The sequence below is a fragment of the Sylvia atricapilla genome, chromosome 21, assembly GCF_009819655.1.
Source record: "Sylvia atricapilla isolate bSylAtr1 chromosome 21, bSylAtr1.pri, whole genome shotgun sequence".
In the NCBI taxonomy this organism is placed as follows: Eukaryota; Metazoa; Chordata; class Aves; order Passeriformes; family Sylviidae; genus Sylvia; species Sylvia atricapilla.
In genome coordinates this window covers 1,328,551-1,352,962 of record NC_089160.1, presented here as the reverse complement: position 1 = coordinate 1,352,962, position 24,412 = coordinate 1,328,551, and the positions used below count along the sequence as shown (strand labels likewise).

General features: G+C 50.4%; 1 protein-coding gene across 11 annotated transcripts in view; it reads right to left on the bottom strand.

Moving 5' to 3' along the window:
* Positions 1 to 24,412, bottom strand: part of ARHGEF9 (Cdc42 guanine nucleotide exchange factor 9) — a 188,734-nt gene that overhangs the window by 1,966 nt on the left and 162,356 nt on the right. For 8 of the 11 annotated variants that reach the window (XM_066333879.1, XM_066333888.1, XM_066333890.1 and 5 more), the window contains 3 exons: positions 12,565 to 12,808; positions 11,861 to 11,929; positions 707 to 2,027 (listed from right to left, as the gene is read on the bottom strand). In XM_066333879.1, coding sequence (XP_066189976.1) covers positions 1,846 to 2,027; positions 11,861 to 11,929; positions 12,565 to 12,808 — 495 coding nt within the window. In that variant the 3' untranslated portion in view covers positions 707 to 1,845. Of the gene's footprint in view, positions 1 to 706; positions 2,028 to 3,333; positions 3,407 to 11,860; positions 11,930 to 12,564; positions 12,809 to 24,412 lie in introns of those variants that run through there. The other 3 variants (XM_066333882.1, XM_066333880.1, XM_066333881.1) reach the window with 3 other exon arrangements.

Sequence of the window (24,412 nt, the reverse complement as noted above, 5' to 3'; positions counted from 1 at the left end):
CCCATTCACTTGGATTTCTTAGGGGCAAAAAAAAAAATAAAAAGAAAAAAGAAAAAGAAAAAAAAAAGACAAAAAAAAATATCTCCATGCTCTTTGTCCTGGGGTGCTTAATGTGGTGGATCAGATCCCAAAGAAAATGACAAATACCGTGATCAATCACTTCATCCCACATTTTCAAAGGAGCTTGTAGAATAGCTCTGCAAAGATTTCAAGTTCATCTTCTAAATCTGGTTAAACAGTCTCATTTGCCCTAGGAAAAAAAAAATAAAATCCTCCTCCTGACAATGGTCTGTTTTAGGAGCTTAACCATAAGCTCCTGCACTTGCAAACAAATATACTTAAGGCTGAAATTGTAGGAAGGGTCTTTAAAAATAGAGCTGTGAATCTCCAGAGGGGAGAAAAAGAGAGAGAAGGAGACCTGGAGAGTTGGGCTGAGATCCATCACTCCAGACCCACTGCGCTGACCCCTCCGAGGGGCCTGGGCTGGAGCAGCACCAGAACCAGAACCACACTGCCCAGGCACAGGCAGAGCTGCTGCAAGGAGGGCAGCTCTCAGCTCCTCTGCGTTTAACCTCAATGAGCACTCCCAGGTTGATGAGGATCCTTCCACTAACGGGGCAGAGCTCAGGGGGCACCCAGCCTGGGGTGGGCACTCAGAGCACCCACAGGGTGTCATTTGGGGGGTCACTGCTCCTGCAAATGGCAATCAGGGCTTTGCTAGGGGGCTGAGCGTGGCCAAAGGATGGGACCTTAGTTCCTGAAGATGGAAAACTGGTCGCTTGTCAGAGCCTCGGAGCCAATTTTCCTCTCTGCAATGGAGGCATGAAGCCATTGGGGTTTTTTTAAGCTTTTATCTTTGCGTGGAAAACAAAGATAGGAGTGGGCTTTTCAAGCGTCTCAGCTTGAAAAGAAAATAAATCAAAGGTAAGCCCACGGAAACAAAGCGAAAAAGAAGAAAAGCCCCTGATTCTCTTTTCTCAGTCTTGCTCCGAGTGTGAACGGATCACACCGAATTGAGAAAAAGACAAGTGCTTAAAAAAAAAAAAAAAAAAAAAAATTAAAAAAAATGCAAAAGATGAACCGAGGAAAACCCATCCCTCACTTCCTAAAGAGCAGCTTGCCCCTTCTGCTGGGTTTGACCTGCCCTCAGGAGAACAGTTAAAGCCAGAGAAATACTGCGCAGCGGAGCGGGAGCACAGGGAGCACATCCAGACAGGCACAAGTGACACCAGGGGATGCAGGATGGGGACAGCCCCGGGTTGGGGACTCGGGGACAGCCAGGGCAGGGACAGAGAGGAGGGAGAGGGAGCAGAGACCTCCCAGCACTCCAAAAAAACAAACAACGACCCCTCCCCTCCCCACCCCCATAAATAAAATCAAAGAAAATATACACCGATGTAGTCCATGAGGAAGGTCCATGACGGAGTCACACAAGCCAAAAAGCATTCTGGGATGCCAACGATGACTTGGATGGAAATGAAGGAAAACAGGAATATAAAAAAAAAAAAATAATAAAAACCCAACAAAAAAAGAGAGATGTCCAACGAATGGAGTAAAATAAAATAAAACAGGTCACATGGTTAGAAATCATTGGTGCTTCCTAGTATCTAGTAGCAGATTACTTCCCAAAAACAACAAAAAAAGTTTTTGGTCCTTCTATATATATACATATATGTATATATATTATTATTTTTAAAAGGTGTGTATACATATATATATGTATATATATTTAGTTGCAACAGTGCTTCTCCGAAAAAAGGTCCATCTATAAATATAATTTTATTTATTTTTATTTTTTAATTTTTTTTAGTTCTTTTAAGTTAAAATTCTCCATCTCTCTAGGTATTATTTTTTGAATGGTGTTAACCTGCTGAAGTTTTGCCAGAATGGTGCCTGGCTGCGTCTGGGTTCGGTGAACTCGAAGACCTGGGACTGGGATATGCCATCTGTCACCATGTATTGTCCCTGATTTAATGGATCCTGGGGTGGTGGGTAGGCTGGAGGAACCGACTTGGAGTAGCTCACACCTGCATCGATGATTGGGGGGAAAAAGAAACAGATCAGTCAAAGAGCAATCGGGTCAATAGTCGTTCTTCGTCATGCTACTGCTCCTTATCACTCCTTATCGCTCCTTATCGCTCCTTATCGGTTCTTATCGCTCCTTATCGCTTCATAATCAGGTCCCACACGCCAGCATGTTCCAGGACTGGCCAACCTCCAGAACCTGCCTGCCTGACCTCTCAGCTCCGCCAAAGCTCCAAGGCTGGGACAGGATCCATCACTTCAGCGGGGCAGAGCCCTGCCCGCCCTCATGGGAAAGTCCTGTGTGAGGCAGGAGAGCCGGGACAGGCCCTGCCCCGCCGAGGCCACCTCACCCCAACCCTGACAGGTGTGTTCCAAGCTCCTGCTCGCCCTCCCTCCCAGCTCTCCCTGGAGAACAGCCTCGTCCCCAACACGCCGCGAGCGCGACCCCGAGCGCCGCTCCGCTTCCCGCGGGGAACACAGAGCAGGGCCGCTGGGGAGGAATGGACCCTGCGGGGATGTGCCTACACACGGGGCAACCCCTTCTTCAGGACTTTTCCACAGGGTTCGTTCTCAATTCACCCAGTCTGGTTTCAGCCCAAAAACGGCTGCGTGCAGTGCAGAAAAGGCTGGTTCTGCTCCAACCAAACTGGTAGCAATGGGTGGACTGGCAAGGGCACGCTTTGTTAGTGATGTCCAGGAGCGTCAGCCTTCTCCTGGAGGCCACCAGCCCTTGGCCAGTTTTCCCAGCAGAGACTGGTGAGGGAATTTAGGATCTGTGGGAAGGTTAGGATCTGTTACAGACCCTTCCGCGGCCGCAGTTGGGAAATAAATCTGAAGATGTTCGGTTCCCACACAGGTGAGCCACAGCTCCTGTGCAGGAGACAGGAAGAGGGGATGCTGCCCTTCACTCTCCCATGAACAAGGGGCCTTCAGCATCCTGTTGTCAAGGATGGTGTGTAAAGGGTGGCTCTGGGTGACTGGAGTGGAACAGAAGGGATGTGTGTCACCACCAAAGCGCAGCCTACGGGGCACAGTGACACAGTCTGGATGTCCTTCCCCACAAGGACAACCCCTCCTTCAGCCTCGGGGCAGCGGGGCTGGCTGGAAACCACGACTGCAGGAAGGAGAGAGGAGCAGGGCTGTGGAGCAGCTTGCTGTAAGCTCTGGCCATCTCTGGATCATGCAGAACTGCTCTTCCTTCTGCAGGAGGGGGCCGTCGCCTCCCCGGGCTTTAACCACCAGCAGCGAGGCCACTGTCCCCGAGCAGCTCAGTGTCCTCATCTGGACAGCGTGACATCCCCCACCTACCTCACAGGAGGGTGGTGAAGCTAAATTAATTAATTGTTTGTAAAACACTTTGAGATCCTCGGCTGGGAAGGTGCTGGAGAAGGCAAAATACGGTGATTAGCACCCAGGTACCAGAGCAAGGTGTGCACAGCAATGAGGCTCCTACCACACACAGAACACACCAGCGCTGGCCGGGCACGGACGGCGGCACACCACGGGCACTGACACAGAGGGAAAGCCTCACGAGGGCACCCACAGAGCTCACCACAAAGCTTGGCCAGGTGCTGCTGGGTCAGGCAGGACCTCAAGGGGGTAGAAGGAGCTAAAGCGTGTCTTTAGGGAAGGGAATCGAGTCGCTTCTCCCCGCTACGGAATTTAGCGCTCGAGGGTGGGAATCTTCAAAAGGTTCGGAGCAGATGGAGATGTCTCGAGTATGTCTAACTGATTTCTCCTTCTTTACTGGATTTTGTGCAGCTCTCTGTCCACTGTAGAGAATAACCAAGATCATTCCTCACAGTGGGCAAAAACCTCTCTGCGATTAATGCTCATTAACTTTAACGAGTTCATCACAATCGGTTTTCAAACTTACTTGGAAAGATTGACCTGGAGATGTTCTTCCACCTGCACGCTGGAATAGTTACTTATCAGTGACTCCTCTACTCTGCCTTCCCAAGCTCCTGTCTCCCACCTGCAGAGCTGGGGGCACACCTGGGCAGGGGCAGCTGCAGGAAACCTGACACAGCTCCTGCACCACCCCTGTTGGTACAGAACTGCAAGGAACAGTCTGAATTTCAATCACTGTGTGACTGAAACCCCCAAGGGCAGGGCACTGAGCTCTTCTCTGCGCACCTCTGCCATCCCTTCTCCTGGCACTGTCCTGCTGTGAGCTGCCCATCTCCAGTGTGGCCGGTGAGACCAACTGCAGAGGACAAACTCCAGCCCTGAGCCCATCCAGGAGTGCCAGCCTTCTCCTGGAGGCCACCAGCCCTTGGCCAATTTTCCCAGCAGAGTCTGGTGAGGGAATTTAGGATCTGTGGGAAGGTTAGGATCTGTTACAGACCCTTCCATGGCTAGAGTTGGGAAATAAATCTGCTTTGGCTCTCAGACTGACCAGGAATCACCTCAAAGGCAAACAGTCCTTGTGCCAGTAAAATGACTCATGTTCTACAACAGAAGAGCTGTGAATCTAAAGCTGTTACTGGGGGGACACAGAAATTTGTTTTAGCTTTGGAAGTCCCTAAAGCCACCTTGCTTTAGTGACATGGTCCCAAGGCTTTGGCATTCTGTGCCTGGGCTCTAAACCAATTTGAGGAGGGTGAACTAATGCATTTTAATGACGATACAAAATGCTGGGAAATCTCCTGGATCAGCAAAATGCCGTGCACTTGGAAAGCTGAAGAAGTAAAGAGCAGTCTGGCTGATGCCCACTGACAGTGATGGAGTTACTGCAAGGAATGGAATCCACAGTCTGTCTTCTCCAAAAGGGAAAAGGGCAGACTCCCCTGGCCAGATCACTACCAAACCCTGCCCAGTTCTTTCCCAAAACTCCTGAAAAAAGGGGCACAGCTTGCCCCTTCCCTCAGTAAAGCAGCTCTTCCCACAGTTGTACTTGTGGCCCTGTGGGTCTGGGCTACTGGCATCAACATCTGGGCTACTGCCATCAACATCTGGCCTGGGTGAATGCCAAAAGCAGGTTCTACCTGCCTCCTCTGGCAGCTGAAGGTGTCACATTTCTCTTACTTATGCAATGGCCTGAAGGATCAAACCTGTGGATTTTAAGGATGTTCACCAATGCTGTGTGTGGGACATGCAAATAAAACCACTGTGCTCTGCTAATTCCAGAATTCACTTCCTTACAGCGCTTTGCCATAGCTTGAGGTGCCCCAAGAATGACTTCTCCTTGGTTTTTGGTTTTTTTGGGTTTTTTTTTCTGACATACCCATGTTCTGGAAAACAGAAACTGGGAAGATTCACCTGATCTGCACATCTTCAAAACCTAAGAAGGAGCAATAATGGGGAAAAAATCTGGCAGGGAGGTATTTTTCTGTTCTGTTCTGAAGTGGGGTTTTTTTTTCCCTCATCAGAACTCGGGGCCATCGTGCAAAATCATCTCTTGAGGGATATATATATATATATTTAATATGCAAAGCCATAACTCCGCCGCAATCCACCAGAAAGAAAGGAGCAAAGCTCTTTTTCCAAGGCAATTTTGGGCAGCGCGGCGAGCGGAATTCAAAGCACACAAAAGGGGAAGAATCGATGGATCGAGTAACCATTTCCAGGCACAGCAGCCAAGTCCAACCCCACGGGCAGAGCTGGAGCTCCTTCTGCTGGCTCCTGCCTCATTCTGCAGCTGCACCGAGGGATCGCTCCCAGGGAGGGGCTCGGGAGGGAGCAAGAAAATTCCCAGATTCATCATTTGGCTAGACAAAACCGGGGAAGAGATGCTGCGCTGTCACTTGAAACGACGTCTTTTTATAGCACCAGGCAACGTCACTTCGGAGGCTTTCGGATTTCTCAGCTCAGAAGGAAACAATTAAAAAGATTTAAAAGCGGCTCGGGTTTTTTTTTCCCTTTTAGGTGGGGGGGGATGTGGTTTGTGGTTTGGTTGGTGGGGTTTTTTTTTTCAAATTGTGTGTTCTCTTTGAGGTTCCAAGACAATCTGAGCAGCAGGTGAAGCATGCCGGTGACCCACAGGCAAGGACAGGGACTCGTGCAGACGGATCATCCAGCAGGACACGGCCCCTCCCCGGGCTCACACCACACAGACACGGAGAACACGCACATCTCCTCCACAATAACCATGGAAACTTGCCTTTACGAGCTGTTTACTCCGTCCTCCACCTAGGAGATTATTTTTTTTTTTAGCTTATCCTTTGAGCAGCAGTTATTTGGCAGGTTTGCCCTCAGCTGGGCTGGGCAGTCTCACGGTGCCCATGGGGCAGAGCTGAGGGACAGTGGCATTGCCACCCCTGCTGGCAGTCCTGCCACGGCCACTGCTGCCCAAGGAACCTTCCAGCTCCCTCACAGCTCAACAGCCAACTTGCATCCTTCAGGAAATGCTCAAAACCCCCACAAATTCAGGTTCCTCCTGAATACCGTCACCCCTCTCATGGAGAAGCCGTGGACATGCCCCCAGAGCACTAATTGTTGTATGGCTAATTACTCCTGTCACAGCAACGAGTTTGAGTTGAAGAAAGGAGCACAACTGGCTGGGTGGGTCCAGCCCTTTGCCCTCTTCAGCACATTTCAACAGAGGATCTCAAAGCACTGCCCCACCACTCCCTGGGCTGGCAGAGGAAGGTGTGTGTGGGGCTGGTTGTCCCCCAGGTGAGGATGGAGCTGGGAAGAGGACCCCTCTGCCTCCCCAGGTACTCCTGACCAGCTGCATTTCCTCCTTTTACACCTCCCTGCTGAACCACCCACCTCTCTCTCTGCTCACTCTTTCCACAGCCAGGATTTCACTCCGGGCCCTGGCACTTCCAGGGATGGCAGCAGGGAGGAGACCATGCCTTAGCTCCCTTTCCTAAGCACAAACCTCCCTTCTCTGCTCAGGAGGGAGAGGGCTGGCTGCAGCTGGAGAAATGCAGGAGGAAAGAGTCATCTCCTGTGCTGATGTTCCCCAGACAACCACAACATCTACCTGCACACACTGAGCTAACCCCAGCCTCTGGAGTCTGTTTGTCAAGTCTGCTCCTGCAGCCTGATGTCATTAGAGCAGACATTAAGATAATGATCCCTCGTGTGATAAGAAAAGCTAATCGAGGCGAGATGGAATAAATGATACTGGGGCTTTATCCATCAGAGCTGGGGGAAAACGAATTCCTGCCCTGCCGTGTTTGTACAGCCCTCTCCTGCAGCACCCTGCTCGCTCTGCCTTTCACTGATGGAAGGGAGCCTTTCAGCCCTGGAATGCTGCTACAGCTTCTGGGCAGCAGCTCCTCCCTAAAACCCCTCACCAAACTCAAAAGTGCGGGATGTGGGCTCACAGACTCATTTCAGTGGGAATGTCACCACGTCACTGATGCCATCACCTTGGCTCTTCCCACATGGGCCATTAATGTCTCACCAAAAAACTGCTCTGGGGGATTTACTCAGCCGGTGTCACCATCCTCAGAGGCCCCCACATGAGGATTTATTCCTGATTTGCCTTAGCTGGTAAAAATCTTGTTAATTTAGCTGGTTTCAATCTTTTTAATTAAATCTGCCTGGCTCCTGGAGGACGCTGAGGACTCCAGCTGGATCCTGGATGCCATCAGTGGGATGGTGCTGGTAAGGTTTGGGTTTTACAAATGGGGTAAACTCTGGGATTGCCCTGAATCTGTAGGGAAATACCACTGACAACACCATCAGCTCCCTTCCTTCACCTCCTTCGCCGCGGAAAAAAAAAAGGGAAGTGACCCTGATTATCCGAAAATGCAAATGCCCCTCTTTGTTTTCAAGCAGTTGGGATGTGGCTGCTCAGGCTCTTGCAATCCCCCGAGGCTGTGCCTACACATGTGAATCGATGGGGAAACAAGGCAGGGCCACGTCAATCTCCTCAGCGAGGAGGATGCAATAAAATGGGATTAAACAGCCGGGAGAGAGAACCCCGGGAGAGCGCTGGTGGGCCCTGTCCTGCCCAGCTCTGCTGTGCACAAATGTGGGATGTCAGAGGAGCTGTTGCGTGTCTGGGTCAGGGTTTTCATGACATAGTTGGCTGTGAGCTCAAGTGATCAGAAAGGAATAAATGACCAGGAAAACCCAGTGATTCAGAGGGTGTTTGGAGACAGGCCAAGGCAGCTCACGCTGGCTGATGATTTAACCCTGGCTGGGTTTGCACGGCCGAGTGCTCACGGGCAGGTTTAGTGACAGCATCCTTCTCAGGTGATGCTGGCTGAGCCTCTGCTGACCCCAAAGACGTGTCAGGGCTGAAGGCATCTCCTGGGAGAAGTGTGCCCAGGGCAGGGACAGCAGCTGGATGTCCTGTGGGGCTCAAGAGCTCCCCTGAGGTGAAACACCTCCAGCTCACACCAAGGTCACTTCTTTAAACCTCCACAGACATTCCCTTTTCCAAAAGTGGGAAGTGATGCTTTAAGGATGGAGTCTCCTTCCTGGAAGGGCCTCTAATTCCCTGACACCACTGGCTGGCAGCTAGGAACATGAACAAGTATTCCCTCTGTGGGCAGGCTGTCCTGCAAGGGGCCAGATGTGGACAGAGGTGCTCCTTCAGGCTGCAAACACCAGCCCTTGGAGTGGGGATCACGGGGAACAGAGGCCACTCACGGAGAGAGGAACTCCACCAGCTCCTGTTTTCAAATGCTTAGGAATGGAAAAACTACTCTGGGTTAACCTTTGTCTGCATCAAGGATGGATTGGAGATCCACAGGACCTTTAGTCCTTCAGGCAGTGACGGGCTGAGGAGGCCAGTGGCACCCTAATGGCCCTTGGTGGGACTCAAGCTCTGCACAGAACCTGCCTCCCCTCCTGGGAGAGGCTTTGGTTGTTTTCCTAAGATAAAACAAATAAATTTCTCCCTTTACTTCACTGTTTTCAGGAGGCACCTGACTGAATTCTGGTCTGAGGTTCACTGCTGCTGACGGAAGCTGGAGGGCAGCAACCAAGAAGCAAAAACCTTCAACGATCAATGCAAAAGGCAAACAGCAGCAAGCAGCCCTTTTCCCTGTCACTGAGGTGCAGAGCCAGCACTACCCCTTCACTGCGGGTTAATGGACTTAAAGAAGGCCAAAAATTGGTTGAATGCTGTCTTAAGGCACCTGGTCTAACAGGGTTATGTCTCCCCAATTCAATAAGGAGTGGAAATCCTGGGACAGTGCCCATCCTCAGGAGGGTCTGGCAGGAGCCTGGCCCTGCTGGGCACACCTGAGAGCCACCAGGGGATTGCTGCCTCACACAGCACCCTCAGCTGGCCATCAAACACTGCTTGACACACTCCGGGAGTGTTCTCCCTCAGTCACCTGGATAAAGGTCCTGTTGGTTTAAAAAGCAGAGCTTCGAGGTTTTGTCTGCTGCTCTCAGCTGCTCTCCCCCTCTCCAGCAGAGGTTTAAACGCCTCCTTCTCAAACACATGCCAGCCATCTCCAGAGCAATACTTCTGGGAGGTGTGGTACAACAGTGCATGAAATAAGCAGCAGTTTATACTATTTGAAAAATGTTTTTCTGCTTCACCTCGAACAAAGTTGATTGCATTTTCCATTTCACCTCCTTCACGGCTTTTCTCTCTTCCTTAAGTGTTCTGTGACAGGGGAATTACCATGGTTTCCCATTTAAGAGGTGCAGGGAACAAGTGAGATAATCTAGGAACAAGTCTGTAGTAGGCATCCTGCGACACAGGAGCTGGGCTGGCAGCACCTCGAGCTGCTGCAGCCACTGAGACCATCCTGCATTCAAATAAATAAATTTTTCTATGGAATACAGTGACCTGGCACTCCCTCTGAAGGGCTCCCCTGTTTTCCAGGTCTAGCTGATGCTCCAGGAGCAGCTCCAAGCCTTTCCCAAAGCTCCTGTGGTGCTGCAGGAGGGCAGAGGCAGCAGCAGCCCCTGGCACGGGCACACCTACAGCCCCAAAGCGCTGCCAAGGTCTTGGCAAAACAAAATGCTGTCATTATCTGCAAAATGCACAAGGGTAAGATTCTTTAAATCTTAAACTCTCAGGAGTTTCCTCCTTACCTCTCTCTTCTGAGCAGCAGCAGCAGCTCCCTGCTCTGGCAGCCTTGTCCTGGGCACAAGGCAAACTACTGAATAACAAAACTGAGAGTTCTGGGGGTCAATATTTGGTTTCATCAACCTGAGACTGGCCTAGGATCACCACGGTGTAGGGCAAAGCAAGCAGAGCTACTGTTTTAATGCCCCTGTGTGTTGTTTTTCACATTTCACACCCTAAAACCAACCAGGCTGTGCTCAACTCAGCGCTGGGGTGTGACTGAACTTCCCGTCTGCCTCGAGGACTTAATCCCATAAAAAGAACCGCCAGTGCCACAGCCCGAGCTCATTCTTCACTGCAGAAACGCTGACTGCTGTTTTAGGAGCTAATGAATTTCATAGTCCGAGGAGCCCAAGATAACAACCCCTCCTTTTTCATCTCAGAGAGAAAGAGAGAGAAAGACAAAGAGAGCAGACAGAGAGCAATTGCTGTGTAAGACACGAGTCCTGTCGGGCAGATTGTATTTGTCAGGATGCAAGTCCAGTGATTTACGTGGGAATACTGGCAGGCATGCTCAGGCACCTCTGAACTGTGTCACTTCCCGGCTGAACAGTACGATTATTAATTAATACCGCTATTAATTAATAACATAACGAACTGACCAGCTGGCAATAATTGACCCTGGTTTAGTCATGCAAGTCAGGCTCTTTGTGCAGCTCCACGAGCCCTGGGGATGCTCCCGTGCTGAGGGACAGACATGCAGGTGCTGAGGGGCTGTGACAGGGGACAGTGTCAGGCACCTGGCCCTGCTCTGGGTGTGCACACTCTGAGCTTTGGACGTCTGGCCAGGAGAGTGTTTAAAGAACATCTCAGGAGACAACAGAAGAAGTTACTAGAGAGGAGAAGACTGATGACAATGGAGAGACACAGCAAACCAAGGAGGTCACAGCTGGCCTGGCAAACCGCTCCTGGACCAGCAAAGCCAGTAGACAACACACGGGTGAGGCAGAAAGCAAAGAGCTCCTTCAACTTCTGCAAAACCCCCCCAAAACACCTGCACAGAGCGGGGACCAACCTGCCTGCACCTGACCTGAGCCAAGCCTTGAGGAGCTCTCTCAAAACCCACTGGCAGGCCCATTTGTGCTACGGTACTTTGGTAACAAATCAACACATCCAGGACTGTGTGAAGCTTTGGAGGACTCGAGGAATGACCTCTCTGACCTTCCCTCTGTGCTGAGTATTTCCAAACCTGTAGCTGCAAGAGTTATTGCCAGAGAGAATTAACGCTGGCTTTGGCCAGTTGGGGCTCTGGTGGCAGCTTTGCCTGGCTGGGGAAATGAATCTGACATTCCAGAGATACAATGTCTTTACTAAAATACTTTTATTTCCTAGAGTTGATGCTACTGTGCTGTCTTGAAAAAAGTTACAGGCAGCCCCAGGAAACAAGAGTGTCCCTTTCCGTTTTCAGCAGCAGGAAAAGGGTACTCCCTCCCCAGTTCCAGCATAATTTTTTCCTTTTTTTTTTCTTTTTTTGCTAACGGGAGACTTTGGGAATTAGCAGAACCTCGACACACACCTCCGCACTCACTCCCATTTCAGCCTGAGATAAACAACTGAGATAGATTTCTGCCCCCAGGGACAGCTTCTGGACAATCAGACTGGAGACACGAGATCAAATTCATCTCTGGTGCAGTTCCCACTTGGCTTTTCAACCACCTTCGACCAGAGATTAATTTGGCCCACAGATACATTAAGGAAGGATGTACAAAGCACAAACGGTATTTTGATATATAAAAAAAGAGAAGGGAGGGGGAAGTTGAGGGGATGCTGGATCCTAACCCAGCAGGATTCAGCCCAGCCCGCTCCACCCTCACATCACCAGGCACAGAGCGTGTTGCCGGTTACCTTTTTGCTTACTGACTTTCTTTACTGTCATTGCCGCTTGCCGCTTTTGATTCTCAGAAATTTCAAAGCCTGGAAAAGGGAACACGGCAAACACAATTCAGAAGGTTGCTCACAAAGCTTCCTTTTCCTTTTGGGGAAGGGGGAAAGCTCTGCACTGTTTCCAAATGCTCTGAGTGTTCTACTAAAAAGCAACTCTTGGCCTCCTTCTAATCTCACTTGTGCAGGGGCTGGATGAAAAGTTAGATTAGAGCCATTTTTATTTATACAGTGTCATAAATAAGCTCTGTGCTTTAGAGCTGAGCGACAAACTGAGCCTGGACTGACACTGGTCACAGTCAGTTTTGGGGCTGGTGCAAGGGAAGGGCTGTCACTGACTTTGCTGCCTCCCCTCTGCATGAAACATCCTTAAGCAGAGCAGGAGGATGCAGCCAGGAGACCCTGAAGGTGGGTGGCCAAAGACTTTCCTCTCCCACACACCCACAGAGCTCCAGGCTTCAGCTGTGGGCAGAATTTGTTCACTGAGGGCCAAAAGGAACAGTAACTGGAAGTTGGATAGAGACCTGTTTATGACCAGGAGAGCAACCAAGGACATTTCAACAAGGTTGTAATTCTACCAACAAAGAAAACGTGGGCTCCTCCACCCATTGGGGCTAAATTCAACACCACCAACAACCTCCTTTCAGATTCACTACCACACTCCTCACCTATCTTTTCATCTTCTTTTACCATCTTCCTTTCTTCTCTGAAAGCTCTAAGCCATCGTAACTTCTCCTCCAGTTTCTTGGCAAAGAATAAGTGCATTTCCTCAGTCTCCTTGTTATGCAGTTTGAAGGCATTCTTCATGCTGACATTGAAGTCGTCATCTCTCCCGTCTTCTATATCCACCACTTCGTATTTATCCATGTCTATGCGCCCTTTGTAATAGAGGATATCCCTTCGGATCAGGTCCTGCAGGGGAGACAGGGATCGTGGTGAGATCTCAGGGAGGGCCTGAGCTCACCAGGGGACTCCTGGGAGGGCTGAGGAGAGAAAGAGGGGATGGTGAAACTGGTCAGATCCAGTCCTGATTCAGTTCAAGTGATGGTGAAACCTGCTGAGATCCTTCAGTTACTGAGAGAGCTAAGGAGAGAAAAAAGTGATGGTGAAACTGGTCAGATCCTTCAGTTCCTGGGAGAGCTGAGGAAAAGTGATGGTAAAATCTGGTCAGATCCTTCAGTTCCTGAGACGGCTGAGGAAAAGTGATGGTAAAATCTGGTGAGATCCTTCAGCTCCTGGGAGAGCTGAGGAAAACTAAAGGTGGAACCTGGTCAGATACTTCAGCTCCTGGGAGAATTGAGGAGGGAAAGAGGTGATGGTGAAACTTGATCAGATCCTTCAGTTCCTGGGAGGGCTGAAGAAGAGAAAAAAGTGATGGTGAAACCTGCTGAGATCCTTCAGTTACTGAGAGGGCTGAGGAGAGAAAAAAGTGATGGTGAAACTGGTCAGATCCTTCAGTTCCTGGGAGAGTTGAGGAAAAGTAAAAGTGAAATCTGGTCAGATCCTTCAATTCCTGGGAGAGCTGAGGAAAACTAAAGGTGGAACCTGGTCAGATCCTTCAGCTCCTGGGAAAATTGAGGAGGGAAAGAGGTGATGGTGAAACTTGAGCAGATCCTTCAGTTCCTGTGAGGGCTGAGGAAAAGTGAGGAGAGAAAGAGGTGATGGTGAAACTGGTCAGATCCTTCAGTTCCTGGGAGGGCTGAGGAAAAATAAAGGTGAAACTTGGTCAGATCTTTCAGTTCCTGAGAGGGCTGAGGAGAGAGAGAGAAGTGATGGTGAAACTGGTCAGATCCTTCAGTTCCTGGGAGGGCTGAGGAAAAAAAAAGGTGAAACTTGGTCAGATCTTTCAGTTCCTGGGAGGGCTGAGGAGAGAAAGTGATGGTAAAACTGGTCAGACCCTCCCAGCCTTGCCTGCTGTGAACACATCTCTTGCTGGCCAGACAAAGGAACAAAACACACACGTTTGAGCTGCAAAGGTCAGTCTGTAGGCACAAAGGAACACCTCTGAGTGGGTGCCACATCCCAGCATTTCCCCGTGGGAGGTTCTCCTCTGGTCTCATTCCACCCTGGATTTAACTTCTTGATACAGCTTTGTGTTTTTTTGTTTTTTGTTGTTTTTTTTTTTTTTTTTTTTTTTTTTTAATTTTTCTCTCCTTGATAATTATAACCTTTTCAACCAAACCTGTTCATGCTCATCTCCTTTCTCAGTTGGTTGTTCCCTGTTTTTCAGCAACAGCTCATTTCTCTGCGTTGAGAAGGGAAAAGTAAATTCCCCACTGGCCCCACATCTCTGTGCCTGTTATCTCAGATAACAGAAGATGATCATCAGAAAACAGAATGTTAATTCTCTCGGCATGGCCACACAAGGTGACTCAATTTATTTAAAACCAAATTCAGCGCCACACAATCAAGATTCCCTTCCTCTAACCACTCTCAAAAGCAATATTTAGGTATATTAAATCAATTTAACCTAAATATCTTTGGATTTTTCAGCATGCCCAAAAGATAAATGCTATGTCAAAGGATTCATTTGAGAGGAAAAATGAAGGCAATGTACAGCATTTTTTTATTGAAATAATATTTAGCAGCGAGGCTTTTTCAAGATAAGCAGTAGGTACTATTTTAAACAAATTAATCTTGGAAAATAAACTCTACATCACAATGATTTAGCAAACTTGCTCATGAATCTGCCAGACAGGATTAACTATCACGAGACTGGCCAGAAGCTCACAGGCTTTAAATCCTGACTCCTTCCTTTGGAACACTCTGGATGCAGGGGGGTGGAATTCCATTAACAAATATCTTGTACAAAAACCTTCCTCTGGCATAATGAAATAGTGGCAGTCCAGAATATATATATAAAAAAAAAAGGTATTTCAGGCTGAACAGGCAACAGCAAATCTTTTCAGTCTCGTCCTAACTTAGGGACTCACTTCTTTCCCTTGGTGCTGTGGAGAGGCTGCAGGAGCCTGACCCATCAGTGCCACACACAGCTGGGGCTTGTGCTTAGAGAGGACATTTCTCTGCACCATTTATTTATTTTTTGGGTTCTCAAAAAAAACCCCTCACACCAGATCTCACAGGAACAAGGATGTGCTCCTTAAATCAGCTGAGAACTTCCAGAACCATCCCCAACAGACCATGCTCCTGCAAGGGTGGATCCTGTGGACCTTTCCAGGCAATCTTCATAATTCTGGAGAGATTTGTTCATCAAGGTATGACAGGAATCAATTATCACTAGCCCTGAATATCCCAGGCTCTGTGCACTGCCTCTCTCTTTACACACACAAAATTTATTGTCTCCCTCTTATCCCCCCAACTTTGACTCAGAAAACATTATGAGCTGTTTTTAACAGCTACTGCCAAGTGAATGCTTTACCAGCTTCGTGCTTCCAGAGGACAATCCATGGGTTTGGACTGAGCTGGTCCACACATTTCCCCTCCTGGAGGAATGCAGCAGGAGCTGTCCCTGTCCCTGAGCTGCTGAGTGCTGGATGTGAAGATAAAGATGCTGCCCAGGAGTTCCTGCAGGAGCAGGGAGGAGATGATGGAATCTCCAGTGCCTCTGGAGACCAAAAGGCCCCAAAGTGCTGGTGAGATGCAGGGATGGGGCAGCAGCAGGAGGAAATGCAGCAGCAGGAGGAAAACTCTGCTGCACAGGAGGAAATGCCAGGGTTTGGCCTTGAGCTGAGCAAGGGAGAGACAACAAAGCTCCTGTCTGCCACTTCCACTGCCCTTTGGAGAAGGAAATTCAATAGTGACTCCAGAAGAAATGGGTCGTCTTTTCTCCCAATGCTTTCCTTCAAAAGAAGGACCTCTCCCCACTTGTTGGCCATAATACCCTGAATTTGTAAGACACACTTTAATCATTCCCCACACAAACATCTCCTGAGCAGCACGAGCCTGGACATGGAAGATTTTGTCCACAGCTGGTTCCAGAAAGTTCAGTCCATGCATTAACAACTGTAACTGGATAATTTCATTTTTAATGGGCTCAGCATTTCCTATTATCACCCTCCCTTCTTCTTGCCAGCGCTCAGTGGATGGATATTATTTCCTAACTGACTAAATTTTAACACTCATAATACGGGAAGCACAATAATTATTTGATCTGCGGGTATTTTATCACAGCTTTCAAGCAATAACAGACACTACTCAGCTCCTTAGTGAAGCAGGGCCCTCTTCAGACTCCTCGTGCTGTAATTGAGCCCAAGAAAATGCAGGTATTCACCTGGCCTACAGCAGACAGCAAACAAGGCCAAACCCTTGTTTTAAGGAGCTTTTTATGCATGTGGACAAGAGGATAGAAATTGAGAGGCGCTGAGGGCAGGAATGTGCTCTCTGCCAGGTGCAGCAGTGCTCAGACAGGAGCTGCTCCTCACAGCACTGTGCCCAGCACTGCTCTGTCCTTTCCCAGCACATCCATGGAGCCAAAGACAACACGAGATCCAGGGCAGCAGCTTGAGGCTGAGGAGGGAAATGGATTGTTCCACCAGCCTGGTGTAAGCACTGCATGGCAGGAGGACAGAGCACATCCGTGCACAAAAATACAAATTTATCTGCTACAGAAGCTGGGAGGAGCTCTGGCTTTGTGGGGGACAGGAATGCTGCTCCTGCTCCTGGTTATCCAGGGATAAATGAGAGGATTAGAATGAGAGGAATGAAGAAATCATTGATCTCTGGGATACAGCTCTGTTCACAGGCTGGTTTGGTGCTGTTTGTCACCCTGCCCACTGGCTGCTCTGCACTGCCCAGTTCTGAATGTCACACAAAAAAATATCTCTTCTGGTTACATCAGGCAGGAGCAAGAAAATATAAAAACCCCAAAGATGACTCTCAGAACCTTATCAAGTGGGGAAAGGCCAAAGAAATGGAACTGTTTAATCTAGAAAGGCCATGACTAAAATTGAATGTGCTGTTGGTATTCCAGTATGTGAAAGCTGCTCCTGGTGATCAGTTATTCTCCTTTTTGATTGTGGCTTGGCTTAATTCACCACAAGGGAGAACAGGATTAGAAACTTGGGGGGAGAAAAAAAAATGTTTCTCTCTAGAAGAGTAGTTAAACTGTAGAGCAGCAAAAATAGGGAAGTCTTGGGATGGCATTCCTGGGGGATTTTCAAAAGAAGGTTAGACAAACATCCATCAGAGATGATCCCAGTGTGCTTAAATCCTGCAAAGGGACTAGCTGCTCCTGGATGCTGTGTGAGAGGAGGTGACAGATGGAGAGGGCTGGGAGCAGGTAGGATGAGCAGGACCCGGGGCACTGTGGGGATGGCAGCAGCAGCAGTGGCACAGACCTGCAGCCTCTGCACAGCATCCACAGCCTCTGAAGGAAATTGATGCATCTGGGTCATTTGCACTTATTTGTCTAAATATGATCCTTTTTTTTTTTTTTTTTTTTTTTTTTACCCTACAGCTTCTACGATTTCCTTTTCTTCCCCTCGCTGAGGTTAATTAAGCTCTTCTGAATAATGCTCTGCAGTCTGTTCACGTAATCTCTACTAAGGATTCACAAGGAAAAGATGAAGCCAAAAAAAAAAAAATAAAGTGGTTTGACAGGAGCACAAAGCGAAGTTCTGACACATTACATAAGCCCCCCAGAGCTCTGCTCTCGGGGTGCTGGGCTGGGGTTTGGGGTCCTGCTTTGGGCCACCCCCTCTGTTCCCACCCCCCAGCACTGTCCCCTCCTGGAAGGTGACCTTAGGTAATTGTGCTTGGAAGGAGAGGAATCTCCTTGGTGGCCATCATTAGGAAAGCGAGGCTGAGCATTATTGGAAAACCTGGGAGCTGGGATGGGCTCCCAGAATGAATTATGCTCCTGTTGTCGTGGGTTTGGACACCTGCAGGAAGGACTGCACCTTCAGTCACTGTCCAGTAGCTCTTTGACTCCTTCCTGCCTTCTGCGCTGCTTCTCCCCTTCTCTAGTTTTCATCTCTGACTTTTTTCCTGCCCCACCAGTGCAGAGCACAGCTCCTTGTGCCTGCCACTGCCTGTGGGAGAGGGAAGGTCCAACCCTCCCAGGACACTCAGGGGACAAAAAGAACAAGGAGGAGGACAATCTGCAGTCAGCAGTGCAAAGTGGCATTGAGGGGTCTCAGCAGCACAGGGCACCTGAGGAGGGAATGATCTCCTGAGAGGAGCTGGCCAGCCCCCAGAGCTTCATCCCATGTGTGCAGCATTCCAGGAGCTTCACATTATTCCTGCTGTTAACTCCTGAGGGTGTCCAGGGGAGGGTGGGGAGCAAGGCTTTGGATTCAGGATGGTGCCTTCTCAGGAGCTGTGGTTTACTCTGGACTAGGTCACACTCCACTTCTCGTGCGTAAAACCAATCATCCATGAAACACAAATGGAGAAGGAGCCATTTCCAGCTGTGAGGCATCAGATCCCTCTTAGGAGCTGACAGGACAGGAGATGCCAGCCACAGAGTAATCCATTACCAGCTCCTCACTGCCTATGGAGGTTATTGGTGCTCCTGTTTATCAAACCCTGCATATTCCAGGGCCAAACGAATGACTGGGGCAGGAATTATGTGCTCTGAGGGGATGGATGCAGCCAGGCCCTGTGAGGGCAGCTCCTGGGACTCCAGGTGAAATGACATTTTCTCCCTCAGCCCTTCCCCATCTCTACCATGGGATAATTACATTTATTTACTGTACAGATCAATGGGGAGCTCTCAGTAATTGATGAGGGACACACTGGGGGCTCTGCTGGTGGATCTCTCACAGCTCAGAGCTGGGTGGGAACAGCTCAGCATTTCCCCAGCCTTGGGGTCAGAGCCAGCAGAGCCAAGGGAGGCAGAGGAACAGGCAACAGGGCGACCCTTCCAGTGGGGATCATCACTCCATCCCACCAGCTTTACACAACATCAGCAGTGCCCTGGGGCCACGAGGGACACCCCTGTCCTGGGGACATTGTCCTGCTCTGCCCTGGGCTGGGGCAGTTTTGGACACAATATAAAAAAGTCATTCAGCCATTGGAGAGCATCCAAAGGAGGCCACGAGGATGGGGAAGGGTCTGGAGAAGACTTTTGAGGAGGGGCTGAGGGCATTTGGTTAGTTCAGCTGGAGGAGACTGAGGGGAGACCTCAGTGAGGCCTTTGACATCCTCCAGAGGGACAGCTCCAACCTCTGCTCCCTGTGACAGGGACAGAGCCCAGGGGATGGCTGGAGCTGGGCCAGGGCAGGGTTAGGTGGGGATCAGGAAAGGTTCTTCCCCAGAGGGTGCTGGCACTGCCCAGGCTGCCCAGGGAATGGTCCAGGCTGCCAGGGAATGGCCCAGGCTGCCCAGGGAATGGTCCAGGCTGCCCAGGGAATGGCCCAGGCTGCCCAGGGAATGGTCCAGGCTCCCCAGGGAATGGTCCAGGCTGCCCAGGGAATGGCCCAGGCTCCCCAGGGAATGGTCCAGGCTCCCCAGGGAATGGTCCAGGCTGCCAGGGAATGGTCCAGGCTGCCCAGGGAATGGTCCAGGCTCCCCAGGGAATGGTCCAGGCTGCCAGGGAATGGTCCAGGCTCCCCAGGGAATGGTCCAGGCTGCCAGGGAATGGCCCAGGCTGCCCAGGGAATGGCCCAGGATGCCCAGGGAATGGTCCAGGCTGCCCAGGGAATGGCCCAGGCTGCCCAGGGAATGGTCCAGGATGCCCAGGGAATGGCCCAGGCTCCCCAGAGCTCCAGGAGCATTGGGACACCACTGCCAGGGATGCCCAGGGTGGGATTGCTGGTGTGCAGGGATGAAAAATCCCTGTAGGTCACCTCAGCAGAGATGAGGGGTTCCCAGTGTCCAAGGATGAGGCTGGACACAGACCCAGCCCTGCTCCTGGTGAGGAGCTGCCACGGGAGCAGGTGGTGACCAGTTGGTGCTGGGACTAGGCAAAGACTAAGCCAAGGCTCCCAATAACTGCACCCAAACACCAGCTCCTGATTTGGGAAAGGCAGAGGTTTGGAAGAGGCTGAGCTGCCTCCTGCACTGAGCTGTGGGTGGGTCTCAGACCCCTCTCTGTGATTCCCCACTGGCCTGGGCACTGAGTGCAGAGCAGAGTTTTCCAACATCCTCCTGCAATGTGTCCTGGTTTTCCTGCTTGCCTGTTCTCTCCCTTCCCTCTGCCCAAGCTGCCGTGAGCAATGTGAGCGTGGCACGCTGCCACTTTGCCATGTCTTTGGGTATCTTTAGTCATGAGGGCTTTCAACCTTCTTTGACTTTTTTTTTTTAAAAAAAAAGATTCCCAGCCTACATTTTTAAAGTCTAATTTACCTTAAAGAGACCCTCTGATGAGAGCAGCCCGGCCTGCTTTTCATCAACACCAAGGGGACAGTTTTCTGTAGGATTTGTACATTAAATTTAACCCTACAGTGGGCTGAGTGTTCAGATGGAACAGTGGCACATGGCAGAGCTCAGTGAAGCACCACACTGGGCCTCTCCTCAGTCCAAATGACACCCTGAAGCTTAATGAACCCTTTGGAGTGTTTTTGTCCTGAATATTCTTGATATCAGATAATAAATCTAAGCCTTGCTAAGAGTTTAGATGGCAGACCCTGTGAGCTTTGCTCTGAGCCCTGGGACAAGCAGGGGCTGAGGGAAATGGGATCTGCTCTGCCCAGCCAGGAGGGATGAGCTGCAGGATGGATCCTACCGGGTTCAGGGGATGTCCCAACTCCCCCAAAGCCCCTGAGCCCAAAACCCAGCAGGAGTGTCCCTGGGGGAGCCGAGATGCTCTCCGTTTATGTAACTCCTCCTGCACAAGGACAGCTGTGCTGGGGAGGTCGGCACATCCCTGCCGAATTATTCAGCACTGTCTGTCTCCTGAGCTGGGGAAGAGACAGTTTGATTCATCCTCGCCAGCTCCACGGGGCTGCAGTGTGGGAGCCGAGAGGGGAGGGCTGGGGCACGGAGAGTTTGTGTGGAAATGCTGTTTTCATTCCGTGGATTCGCTGGAACTGCACTGGAAATGTGATGCCTCGTCCCACCCTGAGCCCAGCTGTAGGGGCATCCTACATCCTACATCCTTCATCCTACATCCTACATCTCCCTGGAGGGCAGGAGAGGGAATTCTGCACACCTGAGATATTCCAGAGACACGTGGGTTTATTGCAGGGCTCTGGGTAAAGGGGCTGATCTCAGCCCCCAGCCTGGGCTGGAGGGGAGCCCCAGAGAGAGAGTGAGACAGAGGGGATGAGGTGAGAGGGGTAAAAAAGCTCAGAGATCTGAGGAGAGGTCAGAAGAGTGCCGGGGTCAGGGCGAGAGGAGAGAGGGAGGGAGAAGAAGAAGAAGAAAAAGAGTGAGGACCTTGTTCCAACACATTCTATCTCCTTTTGTGTTGAATATTCCAATTTACAGCGACCAACCGGCACAAGACACAAACCCTACAGACTGTGCACACAACCCATGAGAACTACTGAATTACCATCTCATCCTATATTCTAAACTCTAAAGACTACTCTTCTTGTCTGCCTTTGCCTCGATGCCTTGGCAGGGTGCAGAGGGGCTGCATTTGGGGTCCTTTTGTTTTCTGTCCTTCAGCCCATCTCCAGTTAATCCCCGTCCTCCTGCCTGCCATGCCTCCATCCCAAAGCTGCCCTCCATTCCTATTTCACTTTACATCTCCAGCATTTCATCCCAGACAATCAGATCCATCAGCCCTTCCATGTTTCCCGACACCCAATCCCTTTGGCAGCAGAGCAGCCAGGCCAGGGTTAGTTAGCCCCTTTCTGAAGGGCTGGTAACAGGAGAGGATGGGAAACCCTTGTGCAGTCACTGCTCTCTCTGCTGGCCTCTCCAGCTGCTCCCAGGGGCTGATCAAAGGCCACGGCAGCAAAGACAGGTTTTCAGCTCTGGAGGTTTGCCAAATTTACACCCACTGCAATTCCAGGAGCGGTAAAAGAGGCACAGAGTGTCTGATCATCCTGCAGATCTGTATGGTCACAGGAGGCTAAACCTGATCCCTGCCCAGACAACCACACAGATGGTGAAGGACTCCAAACTCAGGCCTTTCTGGATTTTAGCACTCCTCCTGCTGGCTCCTCCAGTCCCTCTGCATCCTGCTCTTCCCTCTCTGCTGTCCCCAGGCACTGGAAGGGCAGCACAAGCCCCTTGTGACACTGTGACATTGTGACTCATGGCATGCCACCTGCACAGCCCTGCAAAGGCTCATTCCGGGCTGTGGGACCATTCACAGGAGTGTTTTCCTCCCTGGAGTGCCCCTGTCTGAAAGCTGGAGTGCTGTTTCATAATTGGTTTTAGTCCGTAGCCTGTTAATTGCTGGACTTGCCTGCCTTGGCTACCTGCTGGACTGATGAAGCAGCCAAATTCCCTCCCCTGCTCTGTGCTCCCACAGAGACCACCACAGCTGGCCAGGAGCACAGGGGGCTGGGGGAACACTGCTCTCTAAAACCTTCATTTCCCACTTTGTGACCAAGGCACTGTGTTCCCTTTGCTCGTCCCTGTGCCCACCTCACAGAACCATGGAATATCCTGAGTTGGAATGGACCCATAAGGATCATCAGAGCCCAAGTCCTGGCCCTGCACACCCCAGCTCCTGCAGCAGCTCTCCCTGTCGGGGCAGCATCTCTCCTGAAACCCAGCCTGAGCCATTTCCTCACCCCTTTGCAGGCTGGACCCAGGCCTGACCCAAAATGTGGCATTTTGTGGAGATCCGTGTTACTGGGAGGAGAAGAGAAGAGCTGGGAGGTGCTGATGAAGTCCAAAACCCACTTAAAGCAATAAGAACTGTCCCAGGGCTGCTGTGTATTTGCAAACAAGATTTTTGGCTGGTCTCACAGGCCCTCTTTAGCCTGTAATAAAATCAGGGCTGTTGTTTTGGTGGCAGAGATCTCCTCGGTGTTTCCAACAGAAGCTGCATGGGAGCTAGACCTTCCTGCACTAAAAGGACTCAGAAATGTCTCTTTTATCCTCCCATTTGGAAGCCTGGACTGCAATGGAGTCTGACAGGATGATTTTATTTACTCCATCTCCTGTAGCACCTCTATTTCTGCCTGGCTACTGCCATGAAACTGGTCTCATTTTGCTTTCCCCCCTCCAACCTGCTCTGCTCAGGCAGCTCAAGGGAAAGACAGCAACAGCAATAAACCACAAGCTGGAGCTCGCATTGCCTCCTGATTACAAGAGACACATAAAAAGCACAAATGAAAACTAAACGTGTTTCATGCAGTCACTGATCTTTCTGCGCTGTCAGAAAACACTAAACGCCGTGCCCCATCAAGGGCTGCTGGGCTATTGGTGAAAGAAAAGTGGAATTTAGAGCAGGAGCTCTGTTAACCCTTCCTGCTTCACACTGTCACTCCCAGCCCCATGCCACAGTGCCCTGGAGCCCACCGGGGGAATTCAAATTATTACCCAGAACAGAAAAAAGAAGATCTTCATCTGCTAAGAACCTCGAGCATCCCCAAAGTGGCCATAATTAATGCTGTGTGTCACAGGCCTGGATGTTAAGCACCACGATTTGCAAATGTAAAGCATCTCCGTGTCAAACTCCCTCAACTTCAGGGTGATAAGGAAAGCGGACCCTGTGCCTTTAAGGCAACATCTTTTAGTGTCACCATCATCCAGGATTGCCTTCATCTCTCGGTGATCATGGCCAGCATCCCAGAATAGGCATTTTTCTCCTGATTATACACATATGGCAAGGCACACTGAGGCACTGCTTGCTTCCTGCCTGCCCTATTCCCTTCTGCCTTCCCAAAAGGCAGCTCCCAAGGAGGGTATCCAACCAGCTCCTTGGAAAAGGCACCACTTTGTCCCCACACCCACAGCAGTGTCCTGTCCCAGCCTGTGGCTCAGGAAACACGGGCAGAAATTCATTGGGGGAGTTTCACACTGATCCAACAGCTGGAAGTTGTTGGCTTTGCAAGGAAATCCTGGATCCTGAGCTCTCCCTGTGGCTCTGGACCAGGAACTGCAGCATCCAAACTGCTTTCAGTTTGTTGAACCCTGAAATAGTTTGACGAGGCCATTTCACCTGAGCAAACTCCTCCCTGCCTGGCACCAGGAAAGAATTCAGGTAGGAATTGAATCCTTAGTTAGGGAAAGAATTCAGTTAGGAAGTGAATTCTTAATTAGTGAAAGAATTCAGTTAGGAAGTGAATCTTTAGTTAGGGAAAGAATTCCATTAGGATGTTAGGAAGTGACCTGTACTGTCTCTGGTGGCAAAATGTGAGCCACCACTCCTCTGAAATCCAGATCTGCACACTCATTCTGAATAAAGGGAAGTGTGATCAGGATGGATCAGCTGGAACTTCATCTCCTCTCCTACCCCAGTGCCGAAAAGCAGCAGCTGCAGGAAACAGAGACACAGAGGGAGAAGCTGCTCTGAGCCCTGTGCCCAGGGGGTCACCAGAGGGGCTGCCACCCTCTCCCCTGTCACCCGGGGGACACACACTGTGCCACGAGGCCTTGGCATGCCTTTTCATGCAGGCACCTCTGGTGTGGCACCTCCACAGCCCCAAAATGCCTTTTCCATGCAGAAGGGAGGAGGACAGTGTCACACTGAGCCTGTCTGTTCTCTGA